Below are 26,018 nucleotides of genomic sequence, written 5' to 3' on the forward strand. Positions count from 1 at the left end.
ACATTATTTTTTGGCACGCTTTTCAATACCCCTCTAAAGCATAACTTCATAATATTTTTGAATTTTTTTTCTGAATAAAAATTTTATGTTAAAACTTTTATTCAAAAAAAACAAAAAAAACATTATAAAACTATGTTTTATAAAAACCTCGAAATACGTGCAAACAGTAAATGTATATAACTCAACGGACGAAGGGAGTACATAAGCATTTTGATAACTTTACTTATAAGTCAGAATCTTTTTTACTTAAATAAATCAAAATAAATATTTTTTAAATATAATTATCTTATTTCGTGAATCTAGATTGGATTAACATTTAAAAATATATTTTTTTAAACTAAAATTAATAAAAAGACGAAAAATCAAAATAAACTTAGAAAAATTACATCGTTACTAACATATAACTTATCAGCTTATAACTTGAAATTCAATTTATAATTTAGGTTGACAAACATTTATTGATAAGTACTTACAGATTTATAAGTAAATAAACCACTTAAATGAAGATGGCCAAATAGGCACCATGGGTTAGGGTATGAATTATATGATCAAATTCATGTTCGATTAAATTCTTACATTATATATTATTATATTTTGATGTATTATTTTTTTGAGTGATTGTAAGTTTGCGTACATTATACCCCTTCCTATCCGATATTTATTGGGTTTGGTTGGTTGGTATTCTAACACCTTTACCCTAACCTAAATTAACTACTTGATCCCTTTGTCGTCATCATTGGAGGGAAAAATATAAAAAAGAAATGCTTAGACCAGCAAAAACAAATAATGTGATGAATACAACATTATTACTGAGTGGAACTACTGATGGGCTTACATCTAATACGGTAGTACGAGCCGTGGCGATACAAGATATAATTAGGTTGTGTAATAATTGTATGAGTAAAAAATTATTATATGTGTTATATCTTTTTCACAAAGTTAAATAATTAGGTATCAAGAAAGAAATGAAGATTTGTATAACAAATATGATATCTCTTGATGGTCAAGTTTTCGGTGTCCATATATACGTAGTCATATCATATTGAATTATATGCTTGAGTATTGTGTAAGTTAAGTATAGTGTGAGTGAATCATTTTTTGTGAGATTAATTGTATTATTAATAATTGTTTGAAATAGTAATAGTCGGGACGTGTGGGTTTTTCACGTCATATATTGTATGTGTGTATATTTTGCATTGATAGTTTAGATCTTGTATAATTATGTATGTTCCCCCTAATAACTACAAGAGCCTGTTTTGTGAAGGTAAACATGGAATATCACCAACACCTCTTGGTATTACCGGTATCTTCATCGCTCCTCTCACTCCCTTTACAGATCCCTTTACAGAGGATATTGAGTATTTGGACCTTATCAAAGATGGGTGTGTGCGTGTATTTAAATAGCAAAGAAAAACATACGAAGCAAATGGTTCCAAAAAAACCAAACGTCACAAACACCAAGCAAAGGTCCAATGTAATAGAAAAAAGTATAAATATAAACTGAAGTTCTAAACCTTGACAAAAATCTTGCAGCACATAATTGAAAATGAAAATTCATGTTCCAAAAATTCTTCATGTATAAGATAAGTACTAAGCTCGAGTACTAGACCTTTACAAAATCGATAATGCAACAAAAAATTGAAATTCCATGTCTAAGAACAGTAGTAGAAAGTAATCTATAATGATAATACCCGAAAGAATTAATTTGGAGAACTCACACCAAGTACACATCAATTACATTCACAATATCTCTGTGAAATGGAAAGCAGAGCAGCAAAAGCAGTCAAAGAGAGCACTGAATCATTATCGATATCGGAATCTGTATGTTCCAAATCAATCTCTTTATGAAGGAGAACATGATGGTGATATGCAAGGTAGAAGCACAGCGCAGACGACACCCGTCGAAATGCATTTCACACCATAACATTTTTTGGGGATATAGGAGGCAACGCAAGAGAATAATCATATCTATCTTTCAAAACCTTGTTGATATTTGGAGTGTAGGTGGTGGAGATTTGCATAAATTTAGACGCCGAAACCCTAATTAGAATAATATTCTTGATATGGATTGTCTTATGATTCTGTTGTTACAATCTACTGGTTTTTATGGTGTAGTTATGCTTTCCTATTCACAAATGGATTGGGGCCTCTTATTGCACTAGTTGAGAGGCAGAGGCTTGAGACTCATACATTCCATTTACTTACGGGAGATGTCATCATTTTCTTCAGGATGTAGCTATTCTTCTAGGCCATCCTGTTGAGGGGAACGCTCTTATAAGTGATCTGTCTAAATAAGCATTCACATATAAGAGCATTACGCGACAGGATGGCCAAAAAAATTGCAACATCTTGAAGGGCAATGGTGACCTCTTGTATAGGTAAATGGAATGTATGAGTCTCAGTTCTTAACCTCTCAAATTTAGCATACAAGAGACTTCAATATGAAACCCTAACTATACCATAAAAACCAGTAAAGTGTAATAATGGAATCATACGGTGGTCGAGATCCGGAAGATAAACTGAATAAGATTTTCTAAATTTCTGCAAATCTCTACCACCTACCCAAAAGTCTCTCTAGGTCTATGTGTGTCCTAAAGGTGAAGAAGGCCATGATCAGTATGTCCCGGATTCATACCCTGTAAAAATATAAGTGTAAATGGTTAAAATTTGTATCAGCATACGTACACAACTTATACACAACTTATACGTACACAAGTGATCAAATTATACATACTATTTACACAAAATAAGTGCCCATAATTTTAATTTATAAGATCAATTATTGCCATTTCATATATATAAAGCAATATAAGAAAATGTTAACATTAAAAAACAAGGAATAGTATAACAAAGAAACGAGTCCAAGGATGAACACAAACTTGCACCAAAAATTTACACACACTAATCAGTTCAGGTCATGCTTCTATTAAGAATCAATTTGATTTTCTTATTGTAATGTAAGGTGAGACAAATGTTAATGAAAGCCAAACATTAATTATATTAGCAATCTAATAAGCTCTAAGTACGGGTGTCTTCTAACTAAATACTTGCACCGCACCATAATGCAACCATTTAGGAATTAAAAGCGATACTCTACAGTTTAGTAGAAACAGCCATTAAAATGCAAATAAAGATAGGTTTCGTACACCAAACAATTTCTGGAACATACTTCACATCGAGATCAACTTAGTATGATCCCCTACTATTTAAGTTTTTGTAATTACAGTAATCAGCACTCATATAATGTCTTAATTATTGATTGATTATAAGCATAAACTGATTATATGAATGATTTATGTAACTACACCATTCGAGCATATAAACACAATTCACAAAAACTTACAACCATTATCGACATAAAAACAAACTATAAAAAGAAATGAAGATATTATAAAGAGAATTTACTACCTCAAAGTTCATGATTTCTGCCATTTTGATATTTTCGGCAGCTCAGGCTCAACTAGGCTTTTGTTTTGCTTTTGGTGGGTTGGTTTGAGCCCAACTTAATAGTTGACTTAAAAACCCGATTAATTTGTGCACACCGTTTGGCTTCGGAGATATATTAGAAACAAATTATTTTTATTTGAATAGATAAGTGTTAGTACCTAATATAAGTGATAAATAATTGTTATTTATAATATTGTGACAGTAATTATTGTTTATAACTTATTTAGTTGCTTGTTTAAGTGAATTTACTTTTAAGTTAATAAAGTGTTTGATAAATTATAATTTATAACTTTTTTTAAAGCAATTTATAACTTAAAAATTATTTATAAATAATTATTTTATAGAATTATATTTTCATTTAAATCTCACAAGAGAGTACATTATCTTAAGAAACTAAATTACTAAAATATATAAGATATTTATAAACCCCGGGTAAAAAATAGGATTTAAATTTAGTTCTGATATTCATATAATACCTTCAAAAATGAAGTTTAAACAAATATAATATAATTAAAAAATTTAAATCATGTATATAATCTATACTATTATAAGCGAAATGGTTTCGTTTACTATTAAAAGCGAAACATAGTTTAATTTGGTCAGTTGGTTAACACTTTCCTAAAATGTATGTTACACATTCCAATATAAAGTTTAAAAAATATATAGTTTAGTTAAAAAAAATTAAATCATATATCTAATATAACTACAAACTCTATAAATTATTATCTAACTTTATTTTTAATCGCACTCAACTTCTTGTTTACCTCTTATGTCAAACACTTCCAATATTAATTTTAGTAATTCAAATTATAATATAACAAAATAATTAATAAATCGAGAAATATTTTCAAAAAAACATATTGAAAAAACAAGACCAAATCATCTGCGACCCATACGCAGGACTTTTGAAGATTTTAACTATCCAAATTTTAAATCCTTCAATAATATAACACATACAAAATAATACATAAATATTTTAATTTTATTAATCTCAACAATACATAATTATTATTTATTTTTATAAAATCATAAATGTTATAATTCATGGCGGGTTATAGTTTTTGTAATAATCATATTACAACTCAAATAATTGTGAACAATGGACCTAAATGTCACTAAATGAGAGAATAATGCCCAAATTGTCACTTTTGAGCGAAAAGACCCAAAATGTCACTTGACCACGCTACATAATCTACAGTTTTTCTAACACCCAAAACGGAGGATCGTCTTCCGTTTTGCATTTTAATTTTTTTTTTTAAAAATACAAACAACACAAACACAATAGAGGAACATGTCACTTGACCACGCTACATAATCTACCGTTTTTCTAACACCCAAAACGGAGGATCTCTTCCGTTTTGCCTTTAGATTTTTTTTTTTAAAATACAAACAACACAAACACAACAGAGCGAGATATACAGACAACACAAACACAGGGCACATTCTATCGAAAAGACGGAGAAGACAGCAAAAACCACGACCACAAAACACCACCATAATCATTCCTCACTACAACAATTATGAATATTGAGGTAATTACCTGTATTTTTATAATTTTTGAGTTTTTATGTTTTTATGATTTGATTGCATACGAAGTGTTTGATAAAATTACCCATTGGATTACATGTTCTACAGTTTTAGATTGCTGAATTATGCTTTTAATTGTTGCTTATATGTTGGATACTTTGTTTTAAGTACTCTGTAGTGTTAGAATTATATTAGTATTACATTGTATTTTGATAGCAGATTGTTGTGTATATAAGAACATAGTTTAAAGGTCTCGATCGTAAGTGCAATACTGCCGGATTGCAAGCTTGTAGCTATTAAGAATATTGTATAGTGAAAGATGTAAGTCATAATTTGTACGCAATTTTGTGTTAAGCAAAATTAGTTGTAGCTTGTATACACACCAGCCTCCATGGCATTCTTTGCAGCAAGCCTAAAAACATTTATAATTTGAGGAATTTGTGATGATCACAGTCGTCGATGAGGTGAATAATGTACACTGACATTACTAGGGCTTACAAGCTTGTCTGTACTAGAGATTTAGCTGATAACATGGAATATAAATTCAAATTAATAGAAGTCATCATGAGAAGGGAGATGTAACTTCATTTGTTTGATACCAAAGGAACAAGCTCACAAAAATACGGACATTTCCATTTGATACCTTGTGAATCTATTTATCACATTAATAGACCTGATCATGCCAAATTATAGCTTTAGAGATTTGATCTGAAATTTGAAACTGTTTATTTTATTTTCATAAAATACTAAAATCAGATATGTCCATGACAGTTTGAACGAGTGTTAAAATCAAATAGCAGTGTCATATCTTTTTCAATTAATTCAGTTCTCCTACCACCCTTTGCGTCAATATGATTGTGACGCAATAAGATCTTAAATTTATTTATTACTTCATCAGTATAGTTGTTTTGTTCCTTTTGAGGACTTCATCATACTTGTTTAAATCTGCATCTTTTTTTGTATACTGTACTTTATAACTATCGCTTAATATTAAAAAAAGCACTCGATACCCCTGTGTGTTCCTCAGGGTATTGTTAATATTTTATTATGACTTTCATTACACTTCGTTTTGCATCTTTTTCGTCCAACCTGTTGCCATCGATCAACTTTCTTTACACCAACTCCAGTCCAAGAATCTGAAGGACATTAATGTCAGTTACTAGTAGAACAATTAATGAAATAGGAGTAAAGAAAGTTAACTACGCCCTTGGCTCTTTTTGTTCCCCCCTAACTGTATGATTTGGAATTGATAGGAATCAGTTGCAATTTAAAAAAGTTTACTACGTCCTTTAAAGGTAAAGCATAGTTTACAATATCTGACATGTTTGATGCAATGTGGAAATGAATGAAAGTAAAGAATGTGGACTGATTCATTTAATATACTTTAACTTCTGTTCAAAAAGATGAAAAACTTATGCTCAAATAGATGCAAATTGCAATGTACTTTTGCCTTAACTAGGTAGTAGTTTTACAATTTCATTTATGATAATGTTAACGTGGATATGTTAAGTGACAGATTTTGATCGTACTTGTTTATTGTTTATTTTTTAACTTGTTCTTCTATATATTTGCAGGACGTGCATCCAGCCCTGTTAACCCGAGCCTTCTTCATCTTCAGCATACACATATATCATTAGATATTTGGAGGTTAGGTGGTGGTGATATGTTGAAGTGTCGCCGAAAAAAACCCTAATAATGAAGATGATCTTCTACCGCTAGATCTTCATATGGTCCCTTTACTTTAGTCTACTGGTTTCTATGACGTCGCTCGAGTGGCATCTTTACAGTTGGATTGGAGTCTCATATCAGCTTTTGTTGAGAGATGGCGGCCACAGACTCATACCTTTCACTTGCCTATGGGAGAGGTCATTATTACTCTACAAGATGTGGGTGTTCTTTTAGGGCTTCCTGTCGATGGTGATGCTGTTATTTCTGATGTCACCCCTGGCCCTGATATGAGTTCGCATTCTTATGTTGCTGAGCTTTTTGGTAGAGATCCTAATCCGAAGAGAGACATAAATGGATCCAGAGTTCGGTTGTCCTTTATTTCTTCATGTGCTCCATCACGTTTACCGCATGATGCATCAGCAAATGATATTCGCTTTCAGGTCTTGTGTTATCTTGTTCATCTGTTTGGTGGTGTACTCTTCACTAATCATTCGGGAGGTCTCTTCCATCCCATGTTTCTATATTTTATTCGTGATCTAGACAGATGCGGAGATTATGTTTGGGGTGCTGCAGTTCTTGCATATTTGTATAGGGAGTTATGCAAGATAAGCAAAAAGGACGTTGATGAGGTAGTTGGTTGTCTGCTATTGTTGCAGTTATGGGCGTGGGAGAGATTGCCCATTCTTGCTCCCATTCGCACCTCTTATACCTTGTTTGATGCTCGTTTTTGAGAGGGTCAGGTTGCAGCTCCACGTGGACTAAGGTACTTAGCAATTATTATTTTGTTTGTGTTTTAGAATCGTTTAAAAGAACTTCATATGTTACGGAATGGTTAGGGTTAAGGGTTATACTTTATTTTCATGTTAGATTAGAATTTAACACTTTTTTAATATTTTAGGGTTCATTAATCCCCAAATTGGATTTTAGAAGCGTTTAAATGAACTTGATATAATATTGAACGGGTAAGGGTTTATGTTCGTGATTTAGGGCCTTTAGGCCCTAAACCATGGAGCATAAACCCTAATTGTTGCTAGGGTTTAAGGTCGTTAGGCCGTAAACCCTAGGAATCAGGATTTATTTTCATGTTATATTACAATTTAACACGTTTTAATGTTTTAGGGTTCATTAATCCCCAAATTGGGGTTTAGAAGCGTTTAGATGAACTTGATATGATATGGAACGAGTTAGCATTTAAATGAACTTAATATAATATTTAACGGGTTAGGGTTTATGGAACCATAGAGCAAAAACCCTAATTGTTGCTAGGGTTTAGGGTCGTCCCTAAACCCTAGGAACCAGAATTTATTTTCATGTTAGATTACAATTTAACACTTTTTAATGTTTTAGGGTTCATTAATCCCCAAATTGGATTTTAGAAGCGTTTTAAATGAACTTGATATGATACGGAATTTTAATTTAAATATGAAATTAACTGTTTATAGTAATATCGTTATAGGTGGCTTCATTGTCATTCCTACACTAATACGGGTGGTCGTACTCTTTCAGCTATTCAGATGCTATTGGATGGGCTTGGACCATCTCAGTTTATATGGCAGCCTTACTGAAAAGAATATGTCCTAAGTCCAATCATGTATTAGGATTTAGGAATAACTTTTATGTAATCTGTTTTGATTTCATTGATATTAATAAAGACTTGTTTTGTTTTTATTACGGGCTTTATCTATTTAAGTGTTTAAATAAGATATACCATAGTTTAGAGTAAAGCTTTTTATGGATTATGATGAGATCATAATAGTGAGACCTAAAAAGATGATAACTCTAAACTTAAATAGTTTCTGGTCATAGGATTACTAACTGGTAATTAATAATCCGCAAAGATCAGTACATACTATGCTTGCTTCATTATGAAGGATGTCTGTTCTCATAGACATTTGTGTGGTGACACTATAGCTAGTATGTAGGTGCTTATTATGGAATAAGTTCACTGAACATGACTCGCCCAGCTGAACAACTGATGGAGTTCACTCACGTGTCAGCAGTTGTTCGCTTAGTGATAGTTGTACAAGTATCCTTAGACTTGAGGTCATCATAGTCATCTTGTGTACACTGAACTATGCTTTGGTTTAGTTCTTAGTCTTCAGGGACAATTATTAGGGCTCTTCTGGGTATAGGAATTTGTACACGAAGATAGTGTATGATCAATAAAGGATCTACCCCTTCCAGTGAAGGAAGCGAATGTTCAAGGCTGATCCACTTATGCTAGTTCAGGAATCTCTGGCCAGAGTAAATGAAATTAGAAAGGAGTTTCTAATTTGCATAGAACTACGCATAATAGATGGTAAGCAAGTGATTGAATTAGATAGGCTTGACACGAGATCCATGCCTTGTATTTAATCGGGACATTGTAGGGTAGAAGGAGTTTATTGTACGATAACTATTCACTGACAGGTTCTTGGTATTCTAAGCAGTGAATTCATATTATCCGGATAGTCGCGATATGTTGAGAAGCATCACTCACGATGTAGAATAAATGTGATTAATTAATTAATCATATTTAATAAATTAGAGAATTTATATAAATAATGATAAAATAGTTTTATTATTATTTATTTCTACTACCGGCTTAATATTGAACCTACAGGGTCACACTATAAAAAGAGAATGATTTTATGGTGGAGGAATTAATTAATAATGGCTAATAATTATTTATTTGTGAAATAAATAATTAATTGGCAAATTTAATAATTGATTAAATGAGATTTAATTGATTATAAATTAATTAAGAAAAGTTCTTAATATTATTAATTAAGGATTTAATTTTTTGGAAATTAAATCAAGAGAGAGAATTATTTCTAAAGTGTTTAGAAAAAGGATTAATAATTAAAAGGTGTTTTAATTATTAATGAGAATAATAAATGGGATAATAATAATATTATTTATGGAAAATTTCAGCTGAAAATTTTGCCTATAAATATACTATTATAGACCCTATTTTATTCTAACCCCTGAAACCCAAAAGTTTTAGAAAACCAAATTCTCTCCACCTCTTCCTCCTCCTAAAAGTCGTTTTCTTGGTGGATACCGGTGGAGTGCTTCACACTTGAGGAGCAACTGCTAAGGATCTCTGATCGTTGTCTCCGAATTATTTTTAAAGGTTAGATTCGATCCCTCGAATTTTTATTCACGATTTATATGCTTTTATTTGGATTTTGTATGTGTAAAAGTGTTTTGCCATGTCCCGCTGCGTTTAAAAATCCAACAATGGTATCAGAGCATAGGTTGTATGCATATAGATCTGTGGTAAAAATTTCAGAATTTTATGTGCTTGTATGAATTAATTATGATTTTTATAAGTTATATCATGGATTAATTTTGTCTGATGAGAAATTGTTTCTCAGAATAATTTTGAGTGTTGATCTGGGTTCTACAAGTGTTGTAGATCGTCTGGGTATTTTTTTCATAATTTTAGGATGTATAGATTTTTTATTATGAATTTTTGAAGTTCTTGTAATTAAAATACGTAATTAAATAAGTAAATATATGTATATATAGTATATATATTTTTATCATCTGCATTTGTACTTTGTCTGCTATTGTTTTTGCTGTTGCACGGAATCAGAGTAGCGCAGACAAAGATTAGACTTGTCAGGTACGGAGCAAGGCAGGGAGACAGGCGCGGCTGCAACTGTCGGCGCGTGCAGCGCACGCGGGTAGGCCTGTTGCGCATTCGTAGAATGCGTGACACCCTTTATTGGCTGAAAAAGGGTGTAACGCATCACCGGAATGCGTTACAGGGCTTGTAACGCATTCCTGTAATGCGTTACAGCCCGTCTGTTGATATTAAAATTGATTTTCTGGGAGTTTCGTAACTCCGTTTTAGGCGTGCAATATACCGTTGGATTCGTTTTTTCGAGACGGATCTAATGGAGTGATCAATTTTAGTTTATATAAAAGTTTTGAACTGTTTATATTTCCATGAAGTGTTTTAAAGCTATTTTTTAACTGTTTTAGTTGCTTTTAAATGCTTCATGTGATACATAGAGATGTATAATGCTTAGACCAATATGCTAGATGATGTAAAATGCCTACCTTGATGTTTATTCATGTTTATATATGTGATATATGCTTAGTTTATCATGCGATGATAGATTTAGGTGAACTTAAATGAAAATAAGGCGTTTGTTAGACAACCTAGTATAGTGAAATTGTTTCATAACCTTAAGAACAATATTATGAATACAATCATGAGATTCTTGTGTTTGTGAAACACGTAATTGAATATGAATTTTCGATATGAGAGAAAGGATGATTCTGTCAACAACAGATTTATATCTGTAAGAAAGGGTTATTAAGTGACGCCTCTTGACAATGCTCCACCCGATCTGGGAATCATCTGATTATTGATTATTGATTTGAAATATTTAATTTAAAAGGAAGAATCTCTTTATAATATGATTATGATTGTAACGTAATATAATCCCTCTAAAATTAAATAATATCAAGTAGTAATTGGCCAATGATACAACGGGCTTGTGTCGGTCATAGCCTTCCAACATGATAGAAAAGTAGTTCTTCTTTTTGAATCATTGTCGGTTCGTGCTACAGCCGAGGGCTTTGATTTCGAAATAAGAAATACTTGTCTATTACATAGAGATGTGTACATTGAATAAGAATCTAAAGGTCGGTACGTGCTACAGCCGTGGGCCTTTGGGGACTGATTCAACTGTACGGAATGTTGGGTTAGACTTGACTTAGAATATTGAGTTTATCGTGCTACAGCCGAGACTCAATTATTCAAGAGGCTAAAGTTTGATTAGGGAATAACATGAGATGTAATTGACAAGAGTTGTCTGCCTATTGAACATTACATGGCGGTTCGTGCTACAGCCGGGGTCGTGTAATGGAATGTAGGATCCCTAATCCCACTAGAATTATGAATGCTTAATTTTTCACGTAGGGGGTTGAATAAATTAGGAAAACTAGTGGGAGCCACTTATGAATAAAGACCCGATTCATATAGTGTTTTGAAATGAAATCGAATATTTGCTAAGTGTCGTTATATGTTTATCATTTACAGATTTACTTTGTATGTTATGTCTTCTGCACTATCACTCAGGAGCATACTGGATGCTCACAAATTGACTGGTCCTAATTATGCTGACTGGCTTCGAAACTTGAGAATTGTTCTCAGGATTGAGAAGCTGGAATACGTGATTGACTCACCTAAGCCTACTGAACCTGCTAGTGATGCACATAATGATGAACACGTTGTGTATCGTAAGTGGATAGATGATGCGAATGTTGCTCAATGCATCATGCTAGCTTCCATGAACATTGAGCTACAGAAGCAACATGAGCATATGGATGCTCACACTATCCTCATGCATCTATAAGAATTGTATGATGTGGCAGGGAGGACAGCTCGATATGAGATATCGAAGGAGTTGTTCGGTTGTAGGATGTCTGAGGGATCATCTGTGAATGACCATGTACTTAAGATGATCAATTTGATTGAACGTCTTGGACAACTTGGTTTTGCCATGGATGGGGAGCTGAGCCAAGACTTGGTCTTGCAATCGCTTCCGAGTTCGTTCTCGCAGTTTGTTATGAACTTTCACATGAATAAGTTGGATGTCAGCCTGCCTGAACTCCACAACATGTTGAAGATTGCGGAATCGAATTTTCCCCCTAAGAAAAGTTCTGTTCTTCTAATTGGTGAAGGTTCCAATCCTAAGAAAAGGAAGAGGAACTCTTCCAAGAAGAAGAAAGTAGGTGAGAAAACGCCGATTCCACCAAAGGCTGAAGACCCCAAGAGCAAAGTTGTTTGCTTTCACTGTAACAAGGTGGGGCACTGGAAGAGGAACTGCAAGGTTTACCTTGCAGAATTGAAGAAGAAGGGTAGTGAGACTACCGCTTCTGATTCAGGTATGTTCATGATAAAAGTGAATATGTCATTTCTACTTGGGTATTAGATACCGCCTGTGGTTCTCATATCTGCAATTTGTTGCAGGGACCAAGGAGAAGTAGGACTCTTGAGGAAGAGGAGATGATTCTACTGATGGGAAATGGAGCAAGAGTTGCTGCTGAAGATGTAGAATCATTTCATTTACATATGCCTACGGGCAAGACTATTATTTTAAATAATTGTTATTTTGTTCCCTCGATTGTGAGGAATATTATTCCCAAGTTAGACTTGGCTGGATTTTCATTTATTATTGAGAATAATGAATGTTCTATTCTTAGAGATAATATTCTTTATGGACGTGGTGCTTTAAATAATGGTCTGAATATATGTGACATAATTTACTTCAGATTGAACAAACTAATAAAAGAAAAGGGATGATGAAAATCTCACTTTATAGTGGCACTGCAGTCTCCATTTAGTGGACATGGAGAGAGGGCTGCAAATTTGCTAGGAATGGTACACACAGTTGTATGTGGACCAATGTCTAAGCAAGCCATGGGTGGATTTTCATACTTCATTACTTTCATAGATGATAGATCTGGATTCGGATATGTGTTTGATGAAACACAAGTCTGAGGCCTTTGAAAAGTTCAAAGAATATAAGTATGAAGTGGAGAAACAACCAAACATAGTATTATAACTCTTCGATTAGATCGAGATGGTGAATACTTGAACGGAGAGTTTCTAGATTATCTCTAAATAAATGGTATAGTCTCCCAGTGGACTCCTCCAGATTAGTATCTGAAAGGAGAAATCGAACTTTGTTAGACATAGTTCGGTCCATGATGAGCTATGCAAATCTTCCAGTATTCCTATGGGGTTATGTATTGGAAACCTCAGCATATTTACTGAATAAGGTGCCTTCCAAATCTGTTCCTCAAACTCCGTATGAGATATGGAAAGAAAGGAAACCGAGTCTTAAACACGTTAAGATTTGGGGATGTCCAGCTTATGTCAAGAAAGTTGACCCAGATAAGCTGGAATATCGATCCGGAAAATGTAGTTTTGTGGGATATCCTAAAGAGACTTTAGGGTATTACTTTTGCACCGATCATCGGGTGTTTGTCTCCAGATATGCTACCTTCTTGGAAAAGGAGTTTATCCTTGAAGGTAACAGTGGGAGCAAAATTGAACTTGATGAAGTTCAAGAAGCACAAACTACTACGGATCAAGTGGAAACACCTGTTCTGACTGAACAACCTTTTGTGGAACAGCCCATTCATAGGTCAGGGAGAGTGTCTCGCCAACCTGAGAGGTAATATGGCCTTGTCATTGAGAATGACAATGAGTTGTCAATCATTTGATGATGACGACCCTGTGACCTATAATGAGGCTATGAGTAGTGTTGACTCAGAGAAATGGCATAGTGCCATGAAATCCAGAATGGAATCTATGTATACGGTATACAAAAGATAGATTATAGCAGATGGCCAGGTGGAGACCTAAAAGGCCAGGCTTTTGGGAAAAGAATTCAAACAAAGGCAATGGATTGACTTTGATGAAACTTTTTACATGAAGCCCTGTTAAAATTAGTTCGGATTTTGCTTGCGATTAATGTGGTTTAAAGCAAGCTTCTCGAAAGATGGAACATTCATTTTGATGAGATAATCAAAGAGTTTGATTTTATCGAAAACGTAGATGAACCATGCGTCTACAAAAGGGTTAGTGGAAGCGCGGTAACATTTCTTATATTGTATTGAATTAGAGTTGACACACACAACAACATAGCAGACCCACTCACAAAGCTACTTTTTGAAAGTCACTTTGATCGTCATAAAGATGAGATGGGTATTAGATACCAGAGTGATTGGCTTTAGTACAAGTGGGAGATTGAAAGTAATATGTCCTAAGTCCAATCATGTATTAGGATTTAGGAATAACTTTTATGTAATCTGTTTTGATTTCATTGATATTAATAAAGACTTGTTTTGTTTTTATTACGGGCTTTATCTATTTAAGTGTTTAAATAAGATATACCATAGTTTAGAGTAAAGCTTTTTATGGATTATGATGAGATCATAATAGTGAGACCTAAAAAGATGATAACTCTAAACTTAAATAGTTCCTGGTCATAGGATTACTAACTGGTAATTAATAATCCGCAAAGATCGGTACATACTATGCTTGCTTCATTATGAAGGATGTCTGTTCTCATAGACATTTGTGTGGTGACACTATAGCTAGTATGTAGGTGCTTATTATGGAATAAGTTCACTGAACATGACTCGCCCAGCTGAACAACTGATGGAGTTCACTCACGTGTCAGCAGTTGTTCGCTTAGTGATAGTTGTACAAGTATCCTTAGACTTGAGGTCATCATAGTCATCTTGTGTACACTGAACTATGCTTTGGTTTAGTTCTTAGTCTCCAGGGACAATTATTAGGGCTCTTCTGGGTATAGGAATTTGTACACGAAGATAATGTATGATCAATAAAGGATCTACCCCTTCCAGTGAAGGAAGCGAATGTTCAAGGCTGATCCACTTATGCTAGTTCAGGAATCTCTGGCCAGAGTAAATGAAATTAGAAAGGAGTTTCTAATTTGCATAGAACTACGCATAATAGATGGTAAGCAAGTGATTGAATTAGATAGGCTTGACACGAGATCCATGCCTTGTATTTAATCGGGACATTGTAGGGTAGAAGGAGTTTATTGTATGGTAACTATTCACTGACAGGTTCTTGGTATTCTAAGCAGTGAATTCATATTATCCGGATAGTCGCGATATGTTGAGAAGCATCACTCACGATGTAGAATAAATGTGATTAATTAATTAATCATATTTAATAAATTAGAGAATTTATATAAATAATGATAAAATAGTTTTATTATTATTTATTTCTACTACCGGCTTAATATTGAACCTACAGGGTCACACCATAAAAAGAGAATGATTTTATGGTGGAGGAATTAATTAATAATGGCTAATAATTATTTATTTGTGAAATAAATAATTAATTGGCAAATTTAATAATTGATTAAATGAGATTTAATTGATTATAAATTAATTAAGAAAAGTTCTTAATATTATTAATTAAGGATTTAATTTTTTGGAAATTAAATCAAGAGAGAGAATTATTTCTAAAGTATTTAGAAAAAGGATTAATAATTAAAAGGTGTTTTAATTATTAATGAGAATAATAAATGGGATAATAATAATATTATTTATGGGAAAATTTCAGCTGAAAATTTTGCCTATAAATACACTATTATAGACCCTATTTTATTCTAACCCCTGAAACCCAAAAGTTTTAGAAAACCAAATTCTCTCCACCTCTTCCTCCTCCTAAAAGTCATTTTCTTGGTGGATACTGGTGGAGTGCTTCACACTTGAGGAGCAACTGCTAAGGATCTCTGATCGTTGTCTCCGAATTATTTTTAAAGGTTAGATTCGATCCCTCGAATTTTTATTCACGATTTATATGCTTTTATTTGGATTTTGTATGTGTAAAAGTGTTTTGTCATGCCCCGCTGCGTTTAAAAATCCAACACTTACTCTCCTGATGTCATTTCCGAGCTTTCTGCAATATTATTTCACTGGTGAGTGTATTTGGCGCTACTTCGGGCATTTGATATGTATTTTCATAGTCGAGCTTCACTTCCCTGATAGAGTTGCTAGATAGTTTGGGCTCGTGCAGACTATGCCAGTTGATGTTGTTTACTCGGAGGCAGAGCATAGTACAAACTTGAGGGGCAATGACAAAATCATATGGATTCAGAAATATGCAGCTAGCACATCTATATGGGTGCATCGTTTAAATCATTTTTTTATTGGAGATGCGATTATTGCCGAGAGTTCAGTGCCTGAGTACCATCCTTGGTATTTTGAGAGGACTGTCAGATTCATTTCTCGTGTTGGTGCATTTAATCATCGCATTGTAAGTTTTCTTCTTATTCATTTAATTTATTGAATAAGTTGGTTTGCTTTCGTAGTTTCATTACAAATGCTTTAGTAGCTTCTTTATTTCATACAAGAATCTTGTAACATGTGTGTCTTTTCTTTGTTTATTTTTTCAGGATCTTATGTTCAGGCAAATATCTGAGCGGACACAGGATGTTCTTCCTGGATGTTTCTGGTTATGCTAACCAGTGTTGTGATTTTGTTAGAGCGTATAAATTACATGATTTTGATGAGATGCCTATGGAGGTTCGTAGAGCTAGGCAGTTGGAGGAGAGGTAGCAACCGGCCCGTCGAGGTAGACGCGGCGGTGGAAAAGCTGCTGCTGGTAGGCGAGCTAGGGTTTGGTTGACGATGATCCTGTTGCCGCAGATCTTGGAGATGATGGTATTCCATTACATACTGATTCCCATGATGTTCCCGAGTCATCTCCTCATGCTCGTACTGATCATATGGTTACGGATCTTGGCGCTGATCAAGATTCTCCTGTACTTGATTCTGGTGCTCATACTGTTTCTGTTCATGTACCGGGATCATCTAGTCGCGTCCAGCATGATCCTTAAATTCTGGATAGGTATGGATATGTTCCCCCTTTTGATCTTGGCTTGACTCCTACTCCCGATTAACCTCGTACCGAGGACCCTTCCACAGAGCATCCTCGTACCGAGCATCCTTCCACTGAGTCACCTCCTCCTCTGCATCGTTCTCACCGGCCTACTGAGCATGTAGCTATGGATTTCTCTATTCCGTCATTCAGTCTCCATGTTATACCTACACCTCCTACTGATCCTGATGCCGGTACGGATGTCACTTCTTCACAGAGTATCCAAGACCAGAGTTCCCAGGACCATAGTTCCCAGGACCGTCCCGAAAAGTATGGACAATTCTACAATTTTCAGGGTAAACGTCGTTCAAAGAGAACTGCTAATCCTCCAAACTGTGGAACAGATGGGCAGAAGTGCGCGAAGAAATGAGAGCAAGTTTAACTTTAAGTTCTTAAGTATGTGTATGTGTGTGTTCAATTGTGTATGTTTATGCATCTTAATTATAAGTTTAACTGTTTAAGTGTGAGTGACTTGTTAAATGTATTTCCTAGTTTATACTGTATATTTTAAAAATTCCTTTTTTATGCAGATGATGGACTGGATTGTGGATTATAGACACTATGCGGATATTAAAAAATGCAGATGATGGAGTTGCTTGTGCTTATTTTCACTATTTGTAGGACTTTACTTTTGAAATCTTGTAAAAACAAAGACTTGGAGATATTGTGTTGTTTATTTGGCTCAAACTTTATATTGATTTTAGTTTGTTTTGTATTTCGTTTGTATTAAATTTTGTTGGTTATGTTATTGGTATAGTTGTATTAAGATTTTTATTTCTAGTTTTCATATTTGTTGGTTAAGAACTTTTTTTTTTACAAAACAGGGCATTTGAGATATGTTTAAACATCATAGTATAATTCAGTAGAAGCAAAACGAGACATTAAATGACGTTTTGATGTATATAAAACAAAATAGTAGTTCGTCTTCCGTTATACCTCTTTTAAAAAACAAATAAAATAAAACGATATTTTATACACCGTTTTGTCTGTTTAAACATTTAACGGGTCTTCGTGGCTCATTTTTACACTATTTAGAAATTTCAAAAATTAAATAACATAAAACGACATTTCGTGTTCCATTTTACAATCTTTTAAAAAACAAACATTAACGGGTCATCATGTGCCATTTTATTTATTTTTAAAAATAATTAAACGTTCCTTAATGTCACATTTTGCTTTCATAATTTAAAAAAAAAAGATAAAACGGGGGACGAAGTTCCGTTTTGTATACTTATTTGTAACCACTCATAACAGACGCACACAACTGTTTATTGTGTCTCTCACTTTGAAAACACAACTGTCTCCTGCTTCTCACTTTGCAAACCTAAAATTCAAATATCAAGATAAATTTTTTTATATAAATATTTATTAAAATTCTTACAAATTTATTAATGGCTTAGGGCTCGGGATCTGGAGCACAATCGGTTACGGTGATTGCGTGGATTTATACTGATGGTAATATACGACAAACTTAATTAGAGGGTTACGTATATGATAAACCGGTTTCTAAGCAAGTAAGACTCGATTCTAGTATGAATTTTAATAATTTACGCGATGTATTATTTTTGAAATTGAAATTTGATAGGAGTTTGTATGATTTTAAGTTGTGTTATCGATGGAAAAATTTTAATGAAATGAAATTTGGTATTATTCCGGTTGATGATGATGATAATGTTGAGATGATGTTTGGAATTATTATTTTGAATGGACCTCCTTTCTTTGTTGAAATTTATTTACAACAAATTTCAACTTGTTCATTGATTGAAACAAGTTCGAGAGTTGTTGAAACTAGTTCGAGAGTTTCCGAGAGGAGTGGTAGTAGGGGTTTTGATTGTCAAGCTACTAGTAATATGTATATTGGTGGTGATACAGTTAGTAGTAGGGGATTAGATGCGTATGATGTTGTTGATTCGACTTTGATTACACGGGAGGAGACATTGAAGTCAATGGAGTTGAGGGAGGGGATGATATTCGACTCATAAAATGTGTTGATGCACACGGTTAAAGATATTTATATCAAGAATCATCAAGAGATTAAGGTGGTTAGATCAAGTCATGTGTATTGGATTGTGATTTTTAAGAATAAGGATAGTGGTTGTGAATGAAGTTTAAAAGTTAGGTTGCGAAAATCACTTGGGAAATTCCAAATTATGGAAACTTCGGGACCACACACATGTTTGCGCACCACCGTTACTCAAGACCATCCTAATTTGACATCTCATTATATTCTTGAACTAATTAAGGATCAAATCGTAGTCGATCCCACGGTCAAGGAAAAAGTGTTGATGGTCACAGTGAAAAGTATTTTTGGTTACCAACCGGGAAGAAAGAAAATTAGAGATGCCAAAAAGCTAGCAATGGATGAGGAACATGACTCTTGGGAAGGATCATATGAAGACCTCCCTTTTTTGATGGAAGTGTTGCAATGTTTTAATGTTGGATCCAAGATTGATTGGGTTTTTAAAGAGGATGGGATGGAAGATCGTGGGAGTTTAGAGGTATTCTATCTTTTTATACTAGTATCGTATAGATTTTTAAATGTTTTTTCATATTTATGTAATGTTTTGTAGTTAACGAGTATATTATATCTTTATTTGGAACATGAAGTGACATTCAAGAGACTCTTCTGGGTTTTCAAACCATGCATTGATGGTGTTAGGTCCCGTAAAAGGGCTATTTTAAGCTAGAAGGGGGGTTGAATAGCTTAATTATCAATTTAAAAATTATTATGGCGTTTTAAAAATATTTATCCCGTTTTAAATATTTTACCGATGCAGATTATATATGCGGAAATAAAAGACAAGGAAGAAAATACCACACGAGAGATTTATCCTGGTTCGCCATGGCGCAACCTCTAATAGATTCGCTCACCCCTACGTCCAGTCCTCAAGCTCCTCTCTAGGACCCGAGTTTTCCCTTAAAATAACCTTGCTCCTTACGTAGGCGGAGAAGCCTTTACAACCCCACAAATATTTATCTTGGTGCATAACTCCGGGTTACCACCTCAAAATAAATATGCAAACCTACACAAGCTATCTTAGATAATAACACCCTGTTATTTCTTCAAAGTTGATGTAGAACCCTTGGTGTAGTCTTTGTCCTTCTAAGTTTTTTCCGGTCTTGGATCTCAGTAGTTGGTCTTGGGTCTTTTCTCTTCCTCGCGATGCAAAGACTACTAACTCTCCGTTAGTACGTCTAGGACCTGGGTCTTAGAACGAGAATCACCTCACTATACTTCACCTCACTGCAAAACGAAGAAGACAATATCTACGAAACAATACCCGTTATAGATAAAAAGAGTTTGGACTATTAATACACTTAACTAGACCGGGTGAGTTACAAATATTCTTAAAAGAATACTAGCCTATCACCCGTGCGATGCACGGATTGCTTTTAACACTTTAATAATTTTTAATAATATAATTATATCTTAAAATTATTATATTTTGATATATATTTTCAATAGTTGAAAAATAAATTGAAGAACATAATAAGTTCTAATAATAAATGTTGTGTGATAATTTGAGACTTGACTGAAAGTAAATAATATAATATAATATGTTATTCACGGGACTCAAGCCTTCAACCTATGGAAATTGTTAAAATAAAGAATATAAAAGTTTAAATATAATAAGTTGTTGACGAGGTTCAAACTCTGGATCCATGAGAGCAGTTTAAATATTAATATAATATTATTTTATTATTGCATCCAATGGTTCTCATAGATCTGACAGTTGTTATTTGTCGTATCAAACGACTGTACCAAACAACTGACTACCAAATAGAGGATGTTTTGTGATAATTTGAGACTTGACTGCAAATAAATAATATAATATAATATATTGTTCACAGGACTCGAGCCCTGAACCTGTAGAAATTGTTAAAATAAAGAATATAAAAGTTTAAATATAATAAGTTGTTGACGGGGTTCGAACCCTGATTCCATAGGAGCAGTTTAACATTAATATAATAATATTTATTATTGCATCCAACAGTTCTCATCTATCCGACTTTAGATCTGACGGTTGTTTCGTACCAAACAACTGTACCGAGCAACCAACTACCAAATAGAGAGTGTTTTGCTTATAATAGTATAGTATAGATTAGTATATACTTTTTTTTGAATTAAATGAATGTTAGAGTATACTTGGTATTACTTCATTTTGAATAATATATCTTATTTTCGAAGTAATAAATATATCAAGTCATTGGTGAAGCGTTATAGCTTTCGGATCTTTGATAAAATAATTTTTCGTTTAATATAGTCGTGTGTAGACGTTTATAATCGAGAACGTTACACTTATTCTTTAATTATTTGCACTTATAAAATATTTGGTCGATAGAATAAAAGATGCGTAATTTAAACAAAATATATAAAAAATATAAGAGCAGAGTTTAAATTATATTAGCATAGTTTATATGTGTGTATATATAATACTATATAAGCTTTAAGTTTTTCCCACGAAACACTGAAGATGCTTGTAAAGGAAGTCGTTTAATTCTTATACGATTATATATATACTTATATTTACTTAAAAACTTTAAGATCTTCCCACGAAACACTAGAGGTGCTGGTAAGGGAATTCACTCAAATTTTTTAACTAAATAAAATATATATATAGAGAGAGAGTCTTACTCCAATACAAACTAAATTAAAATACAAACTACAAACTACACCTCCCACACACAACTACATATAATTCCCTCCATTTTTAATTGAATTTTTCCTAGTCAATTAGTGAACTCTTTTTAAAATCTAACTTCACTATATTTTTCTACATCATCCAACAATCAGTATGAATGTCATTTTTGATATATTTCGACGATAAATCACTAATTATATCTACGAGAATCACTAAAAGTACTCGTTCTGGAATTAGTACTGATTTCAGTTTACTGATTCCGGTAAGTTTAAATACTGATTTGTCATCAAAATATAGCAAATATGCTATGCAAATCGATGAGTGGGAGATGAATAAAAATACTGTGTTTTTTTTTAAAAGTTAACCAACTAACGGGAAAAGTAAAAATAAAAACGAAGGGTAAAATGATTAAACATGTGGGTAACATTGGTTTGTAGTTTGTATTCTAATATTGGTTTGTATTTGAGCATTTGCCTATATAGATATATATAATATAAGGCTTAAGTTTTTCTCACAGAACACTAAAAGTGTTAGTAAGGGAAGTCGCTTAAGTCTTGTTAAACAATTATAACAAATATATCAATATATGGCCAAAATAAGTGCTTTTAAGTTTAAAGAATAAAATGCTAGCTTTGTAATTTAATTCCCACGAAACACTAAAGGTGTTAGTTAGGAATATAAACCAAGCGTTGTATGAAATTATCACTTCGAGCTTAGAAGTGTATAATTTGTAGAAAACAATCCTTGTACGGATTTGTTTTTCTTTAAGTTATTCTATATAAGAGCTTGTAGAGATGAAAAGCAAGTGTTACTAAGCTTTTTATTTGAATATTTAGAGTGGTCGGTTAAGACTCGGATGGAAGCTAAAAGGTTTACCACTTTTAAGAGATGAACGGAAAAGTTCGCCGGAAAAATTCGCCGGAGGTTCGGCCGGATTTTTGGCTTGTTGGTCGAACTTGGGCAGCCCTTCGGGAGGCAAGAAAGTGGTATGGATGAGCTTTGCTTGGGAAGATAGAGCTTGGTTGGTGGAACTAAGCTTGAAAATCAAAAACCTTGAATATATGATATATATTTGTAAGAGAGAGGTTTTTGAGATGAATTATTTGGGTTTAGATATTAGAGAGTGTGTAGAGAGAATACTTCTTGAAAATGCCCATCAATTATTTAGCTCTTAGCTTGTGTTAAAAATGGCGGGGGTGGGAGTTTATTTATAGAAGGAATTAAGTGAAGGGAGGTTGAGATTGAGTTAAAATGAATGGTGGATGAAGAGAGTGGTGTGGATTGATGACATGGAGGATAAAGTGTGTTAGTTTCCAACTTGCATATAGGACAAACAAGAAAAATCCCAGCAATTATTAATTATATAATAATGGTTTTTTGCTTTTTCAAATAATCATTAATTACTTAGTTAATTAAGTAATTAGCGCCATTAAATATACAGACTTTGAAAACCCTTTAATAAATACAACCAAAAATATGATAAATACCTAAATATCATAAAATGATGATCTGCAAGTTTTGGTCAATTTTAGTCAAAGGTAGCTTGGTCAAACGCCCGGTCAAAGTCTTGGTCAACACCTAGAAAAATCACACCCGGACAAAATTTCTTAAAAATTATGAAACTTTAACCATGCATAGAAAATACCATTTAAGTGACAAATCTTAAGTTTCAAGATTTTCTAGCAAGTGGAAGTATTTTATTTGGATTTAAAATGATTAAATCAGGGTTGGGTTCCAAATAAAATATGAACGATCTTTTAAGAAAATATATAGACATTGTTGGCTCAGTTTGGGCTAAGATAAATACTTAGAATATATTTCCTTAAATATAAAATATTTTGAGAGTGTGGAAAATATTTTTAAGTATTTAAAAGTATTTTCTCCGTAAATAATATATTTGAGATACAGGAGAAAATTACTTTGAAAAATATGAGGAGGGGGATAAAATGATATAATAATATTCCTTTATCAAATATTAATTTTTAGGAGTGTAAAAATATATCTTTGGATTTATAAATATTTGTTGGAGTGAAAGATATATATTTTATCCCTTTTAGAAACATTTGTTTTGAAATAAATTTAGTACGAGCCTTCGAAAGAATATCCAAGTTCTGATATTCCTTTTTCAAACTTGTTGCCTTATTAATATTGCAAAAGAGCCTAAGAAAGATCATATTTCCGATAATTTTTTTACGATCTCATTGCTTTGGAGTATATTCCTTTAAAAATATATATTTTGATTTTCAGCAAATTGAAATATCTCTTGTATTTATATTTAAAATATAAATATATTTTAAAAAATATTTTTGAAAATAATTTGCTAGATATGGCTTTTCACTTTTGATTATGTCAATTAAATTCATGCCTATTTGGAGAAGATATACGTGTTTTAAATTTTATGTTAAATTATGCAAATACCAAAATAAATAATTAATCGAAGATGTCCTTTCAGATGGATTTGAGCATTGTATGTCTGTCATACATATAGATGAGACTCATATATACGGTCCATATCCAAGTGTACTATTGAGTGTTGTGGCAGTGGATGGGTTTAGTCATATTCTTTCACTTGCATTTTCTATTGTCGAATCCGAGAATGATTCTAGTTGGGGGTGGTTCATGGATAGATTGCGGAAGTTTGTGGCAGGTAGGAGACATGTGATTTGTGTCATTTCTGATAGACTTGGCTGCAAATTTTTGTACCGCACATAGGAGAAATGGATTGAAAAATAGGTTAGTTGAGTTGGTTTCTCAGGTGCAAGAGAAGAAGTTTTAATTTTTATGGGAACAATTGTTGATTGAGGAGCCTAGGACAACGGAATGGTTTGAGGATAAACCATTAAGTAAATGGTCTTTAGCATATGATGGAGGGAAATGTTATGGCATGATGACCACCAACCATGCGGAAAGTTGGAACAACGCGATCCTTGATGTTAAAAAGCTCCCGATTAGTTCATTGGTTAGATCACTATTTTTGAAGACGGTTGAGTATTTTGATGAAAGGCGTTTGGAAATTTCAACTGAATTATCTAAAGGTCGATTGTTTACTAATCATGCAAGCAAAAGGTTGAGTCGGTCCATTGTGTGTGCTAGGGGTCATAGTGTTAAAGTTTATGATCGAAATTCTTGGTTGTTTGAAGTAGTCACTAGGAAAGTTGACCAAAAGGGGGGGAATAAGCATACCGTTAGGATTCCCGAGTACTTGTGTTCTTGTGGGAAATGGCAAGCGTATCGTATTCCTTGTTCTCATGTTATAGCATGTTGCGCGCATTTGAATTTGAGCCATGAATTGTTGGTTGACGAAATCTATAGGTTTGAGAATGTATCGATGGTTTACAATGGTGTTTTCGAACCCATTCCGAGCAAAAGAGATTCTCGTTGGCCGACGGGTATCACCTTTCCAACCGTGATACATGACAAAGATGTTGAGAAAAAGAAAAAAAGAAGGAAGTCGACGAGTTATCAAAATGCGATAGATTTTCAAGCACCCAAGGGAAAAAATGAGTTGTTTTAGTGATTTATTTAGTAACAATGTTGTTTAAAAAAATGTATTGAATTTGAAGATTTTTATTAATTATTTTAATGTATTCGTGTGTTTTGTTATTGTCAATTTAATTATATAGTTTAATTCCATGAAATAGCAAGGTTTTTATAATGTTTTCATGTATTTTAGTAAAAAATTAAAAAAATTCCAGTACAGAACAGAAGTTTTTGAAGTTCAACAGGCAAAACGGTTCTTTAAATAACGTTTTGAGTAAAATGGAATGACACATCGTGTTCCGTTTTGATACAAAAATATTCCACAAAAACGTTTTTTGAAACCACGTTTTACTTTTTTATTTTTCTAAAAACAAGCAAACGATTTATTAACCTCCGTTTTAGTCTAAGTGTTCCAGTTGTGTCTTCTCTTTATTTTATTCTGCAAAAACGTTTCTTGAAACCACGTTTTACTTTTTTATTTTTTTAAAAACAAGCAAACGGTTTATTAACCTCCGTTTTAGTTTAAGTATTCTAGTTGTGTCTTCTCTTTTATTTTATTCTACAAAAACATTTCTTGAAACCATATTTTACTTTTTTATTAAAAACAAGCAAACGGTTTATTATTTTAAACGGTGAATTAAGCTCCGTTTAACATAATAATAATATTTTTTTTAGAACACAAAACGGTGGACGAAACCACGTTTTACTTCCTTTCCAGTAAGACTAACGGTTCACGAAGTTCCGCTTTACCTTTTAAAAAAAATGTCAAAATGGTAGATGAATTTCTGTTACGAAGTGACAATTTGGACCTTAATTTTTATAGA

General features: G+C 33.1%; 1 protein-coding gene and 1 long non-coding RNA gene across 2 annotated transcripts; one reads left to right on the forward strand and one right to left on the reverse strand.

The window, feature by feature from the left end:
* Positions 1-1,660: 1,660 nt before the first annotated feature.
* On the reverse strand, positions 1,661-3,515 carry LOC141692967 (uncharacterized). Its single transcript, XR_012562970.1, has 2 exons — positions 3,409-3,515; positions 1,661-2,636 (listed from the first exon to the last, which is right to left on the reverse strand). It is a non-coding gene; the product is annotated as an uncharacterized LOC141692967 (long non-coding RNA).
* Positions 3,516-19,221: 15,706 nt separating this feature from the next.
* LOC141691899 (uncharacterized) lies at positions 19,222-25,228 on the forward strand. The gene is made up of 4 exons (XM_074496650.1): positions 19,222-19,569; positions 19,642-19,735; positions 24,203-24,361; positions 24,573-25,228. Exons 1-4 carry the CDS (start codon positions 19,222-19,224, stop codon positions 25,226-25,228), a joined length of 1,257 nt encoding a protein of 418 aa, XP_074352751.1.
* Positions 25,229-26,018: the final 790 nt, after the last annotated feature.

This window comes from Apium graveolens, chromosome 10, assembly GCF_009905375.1.
Source record: "Apium graveolens cultivar Ventura chromosome 10, ASM990537v1, whole genome shotgun sequence".
In the NCBI taxonomy this organism is placed as follows: domain Eukaryota; kingdom Viridiplantae; phylum Streptophyta; class Magnoliopsida; order Apiales; family Apiaceae; genus Apium; species Apium graveolens.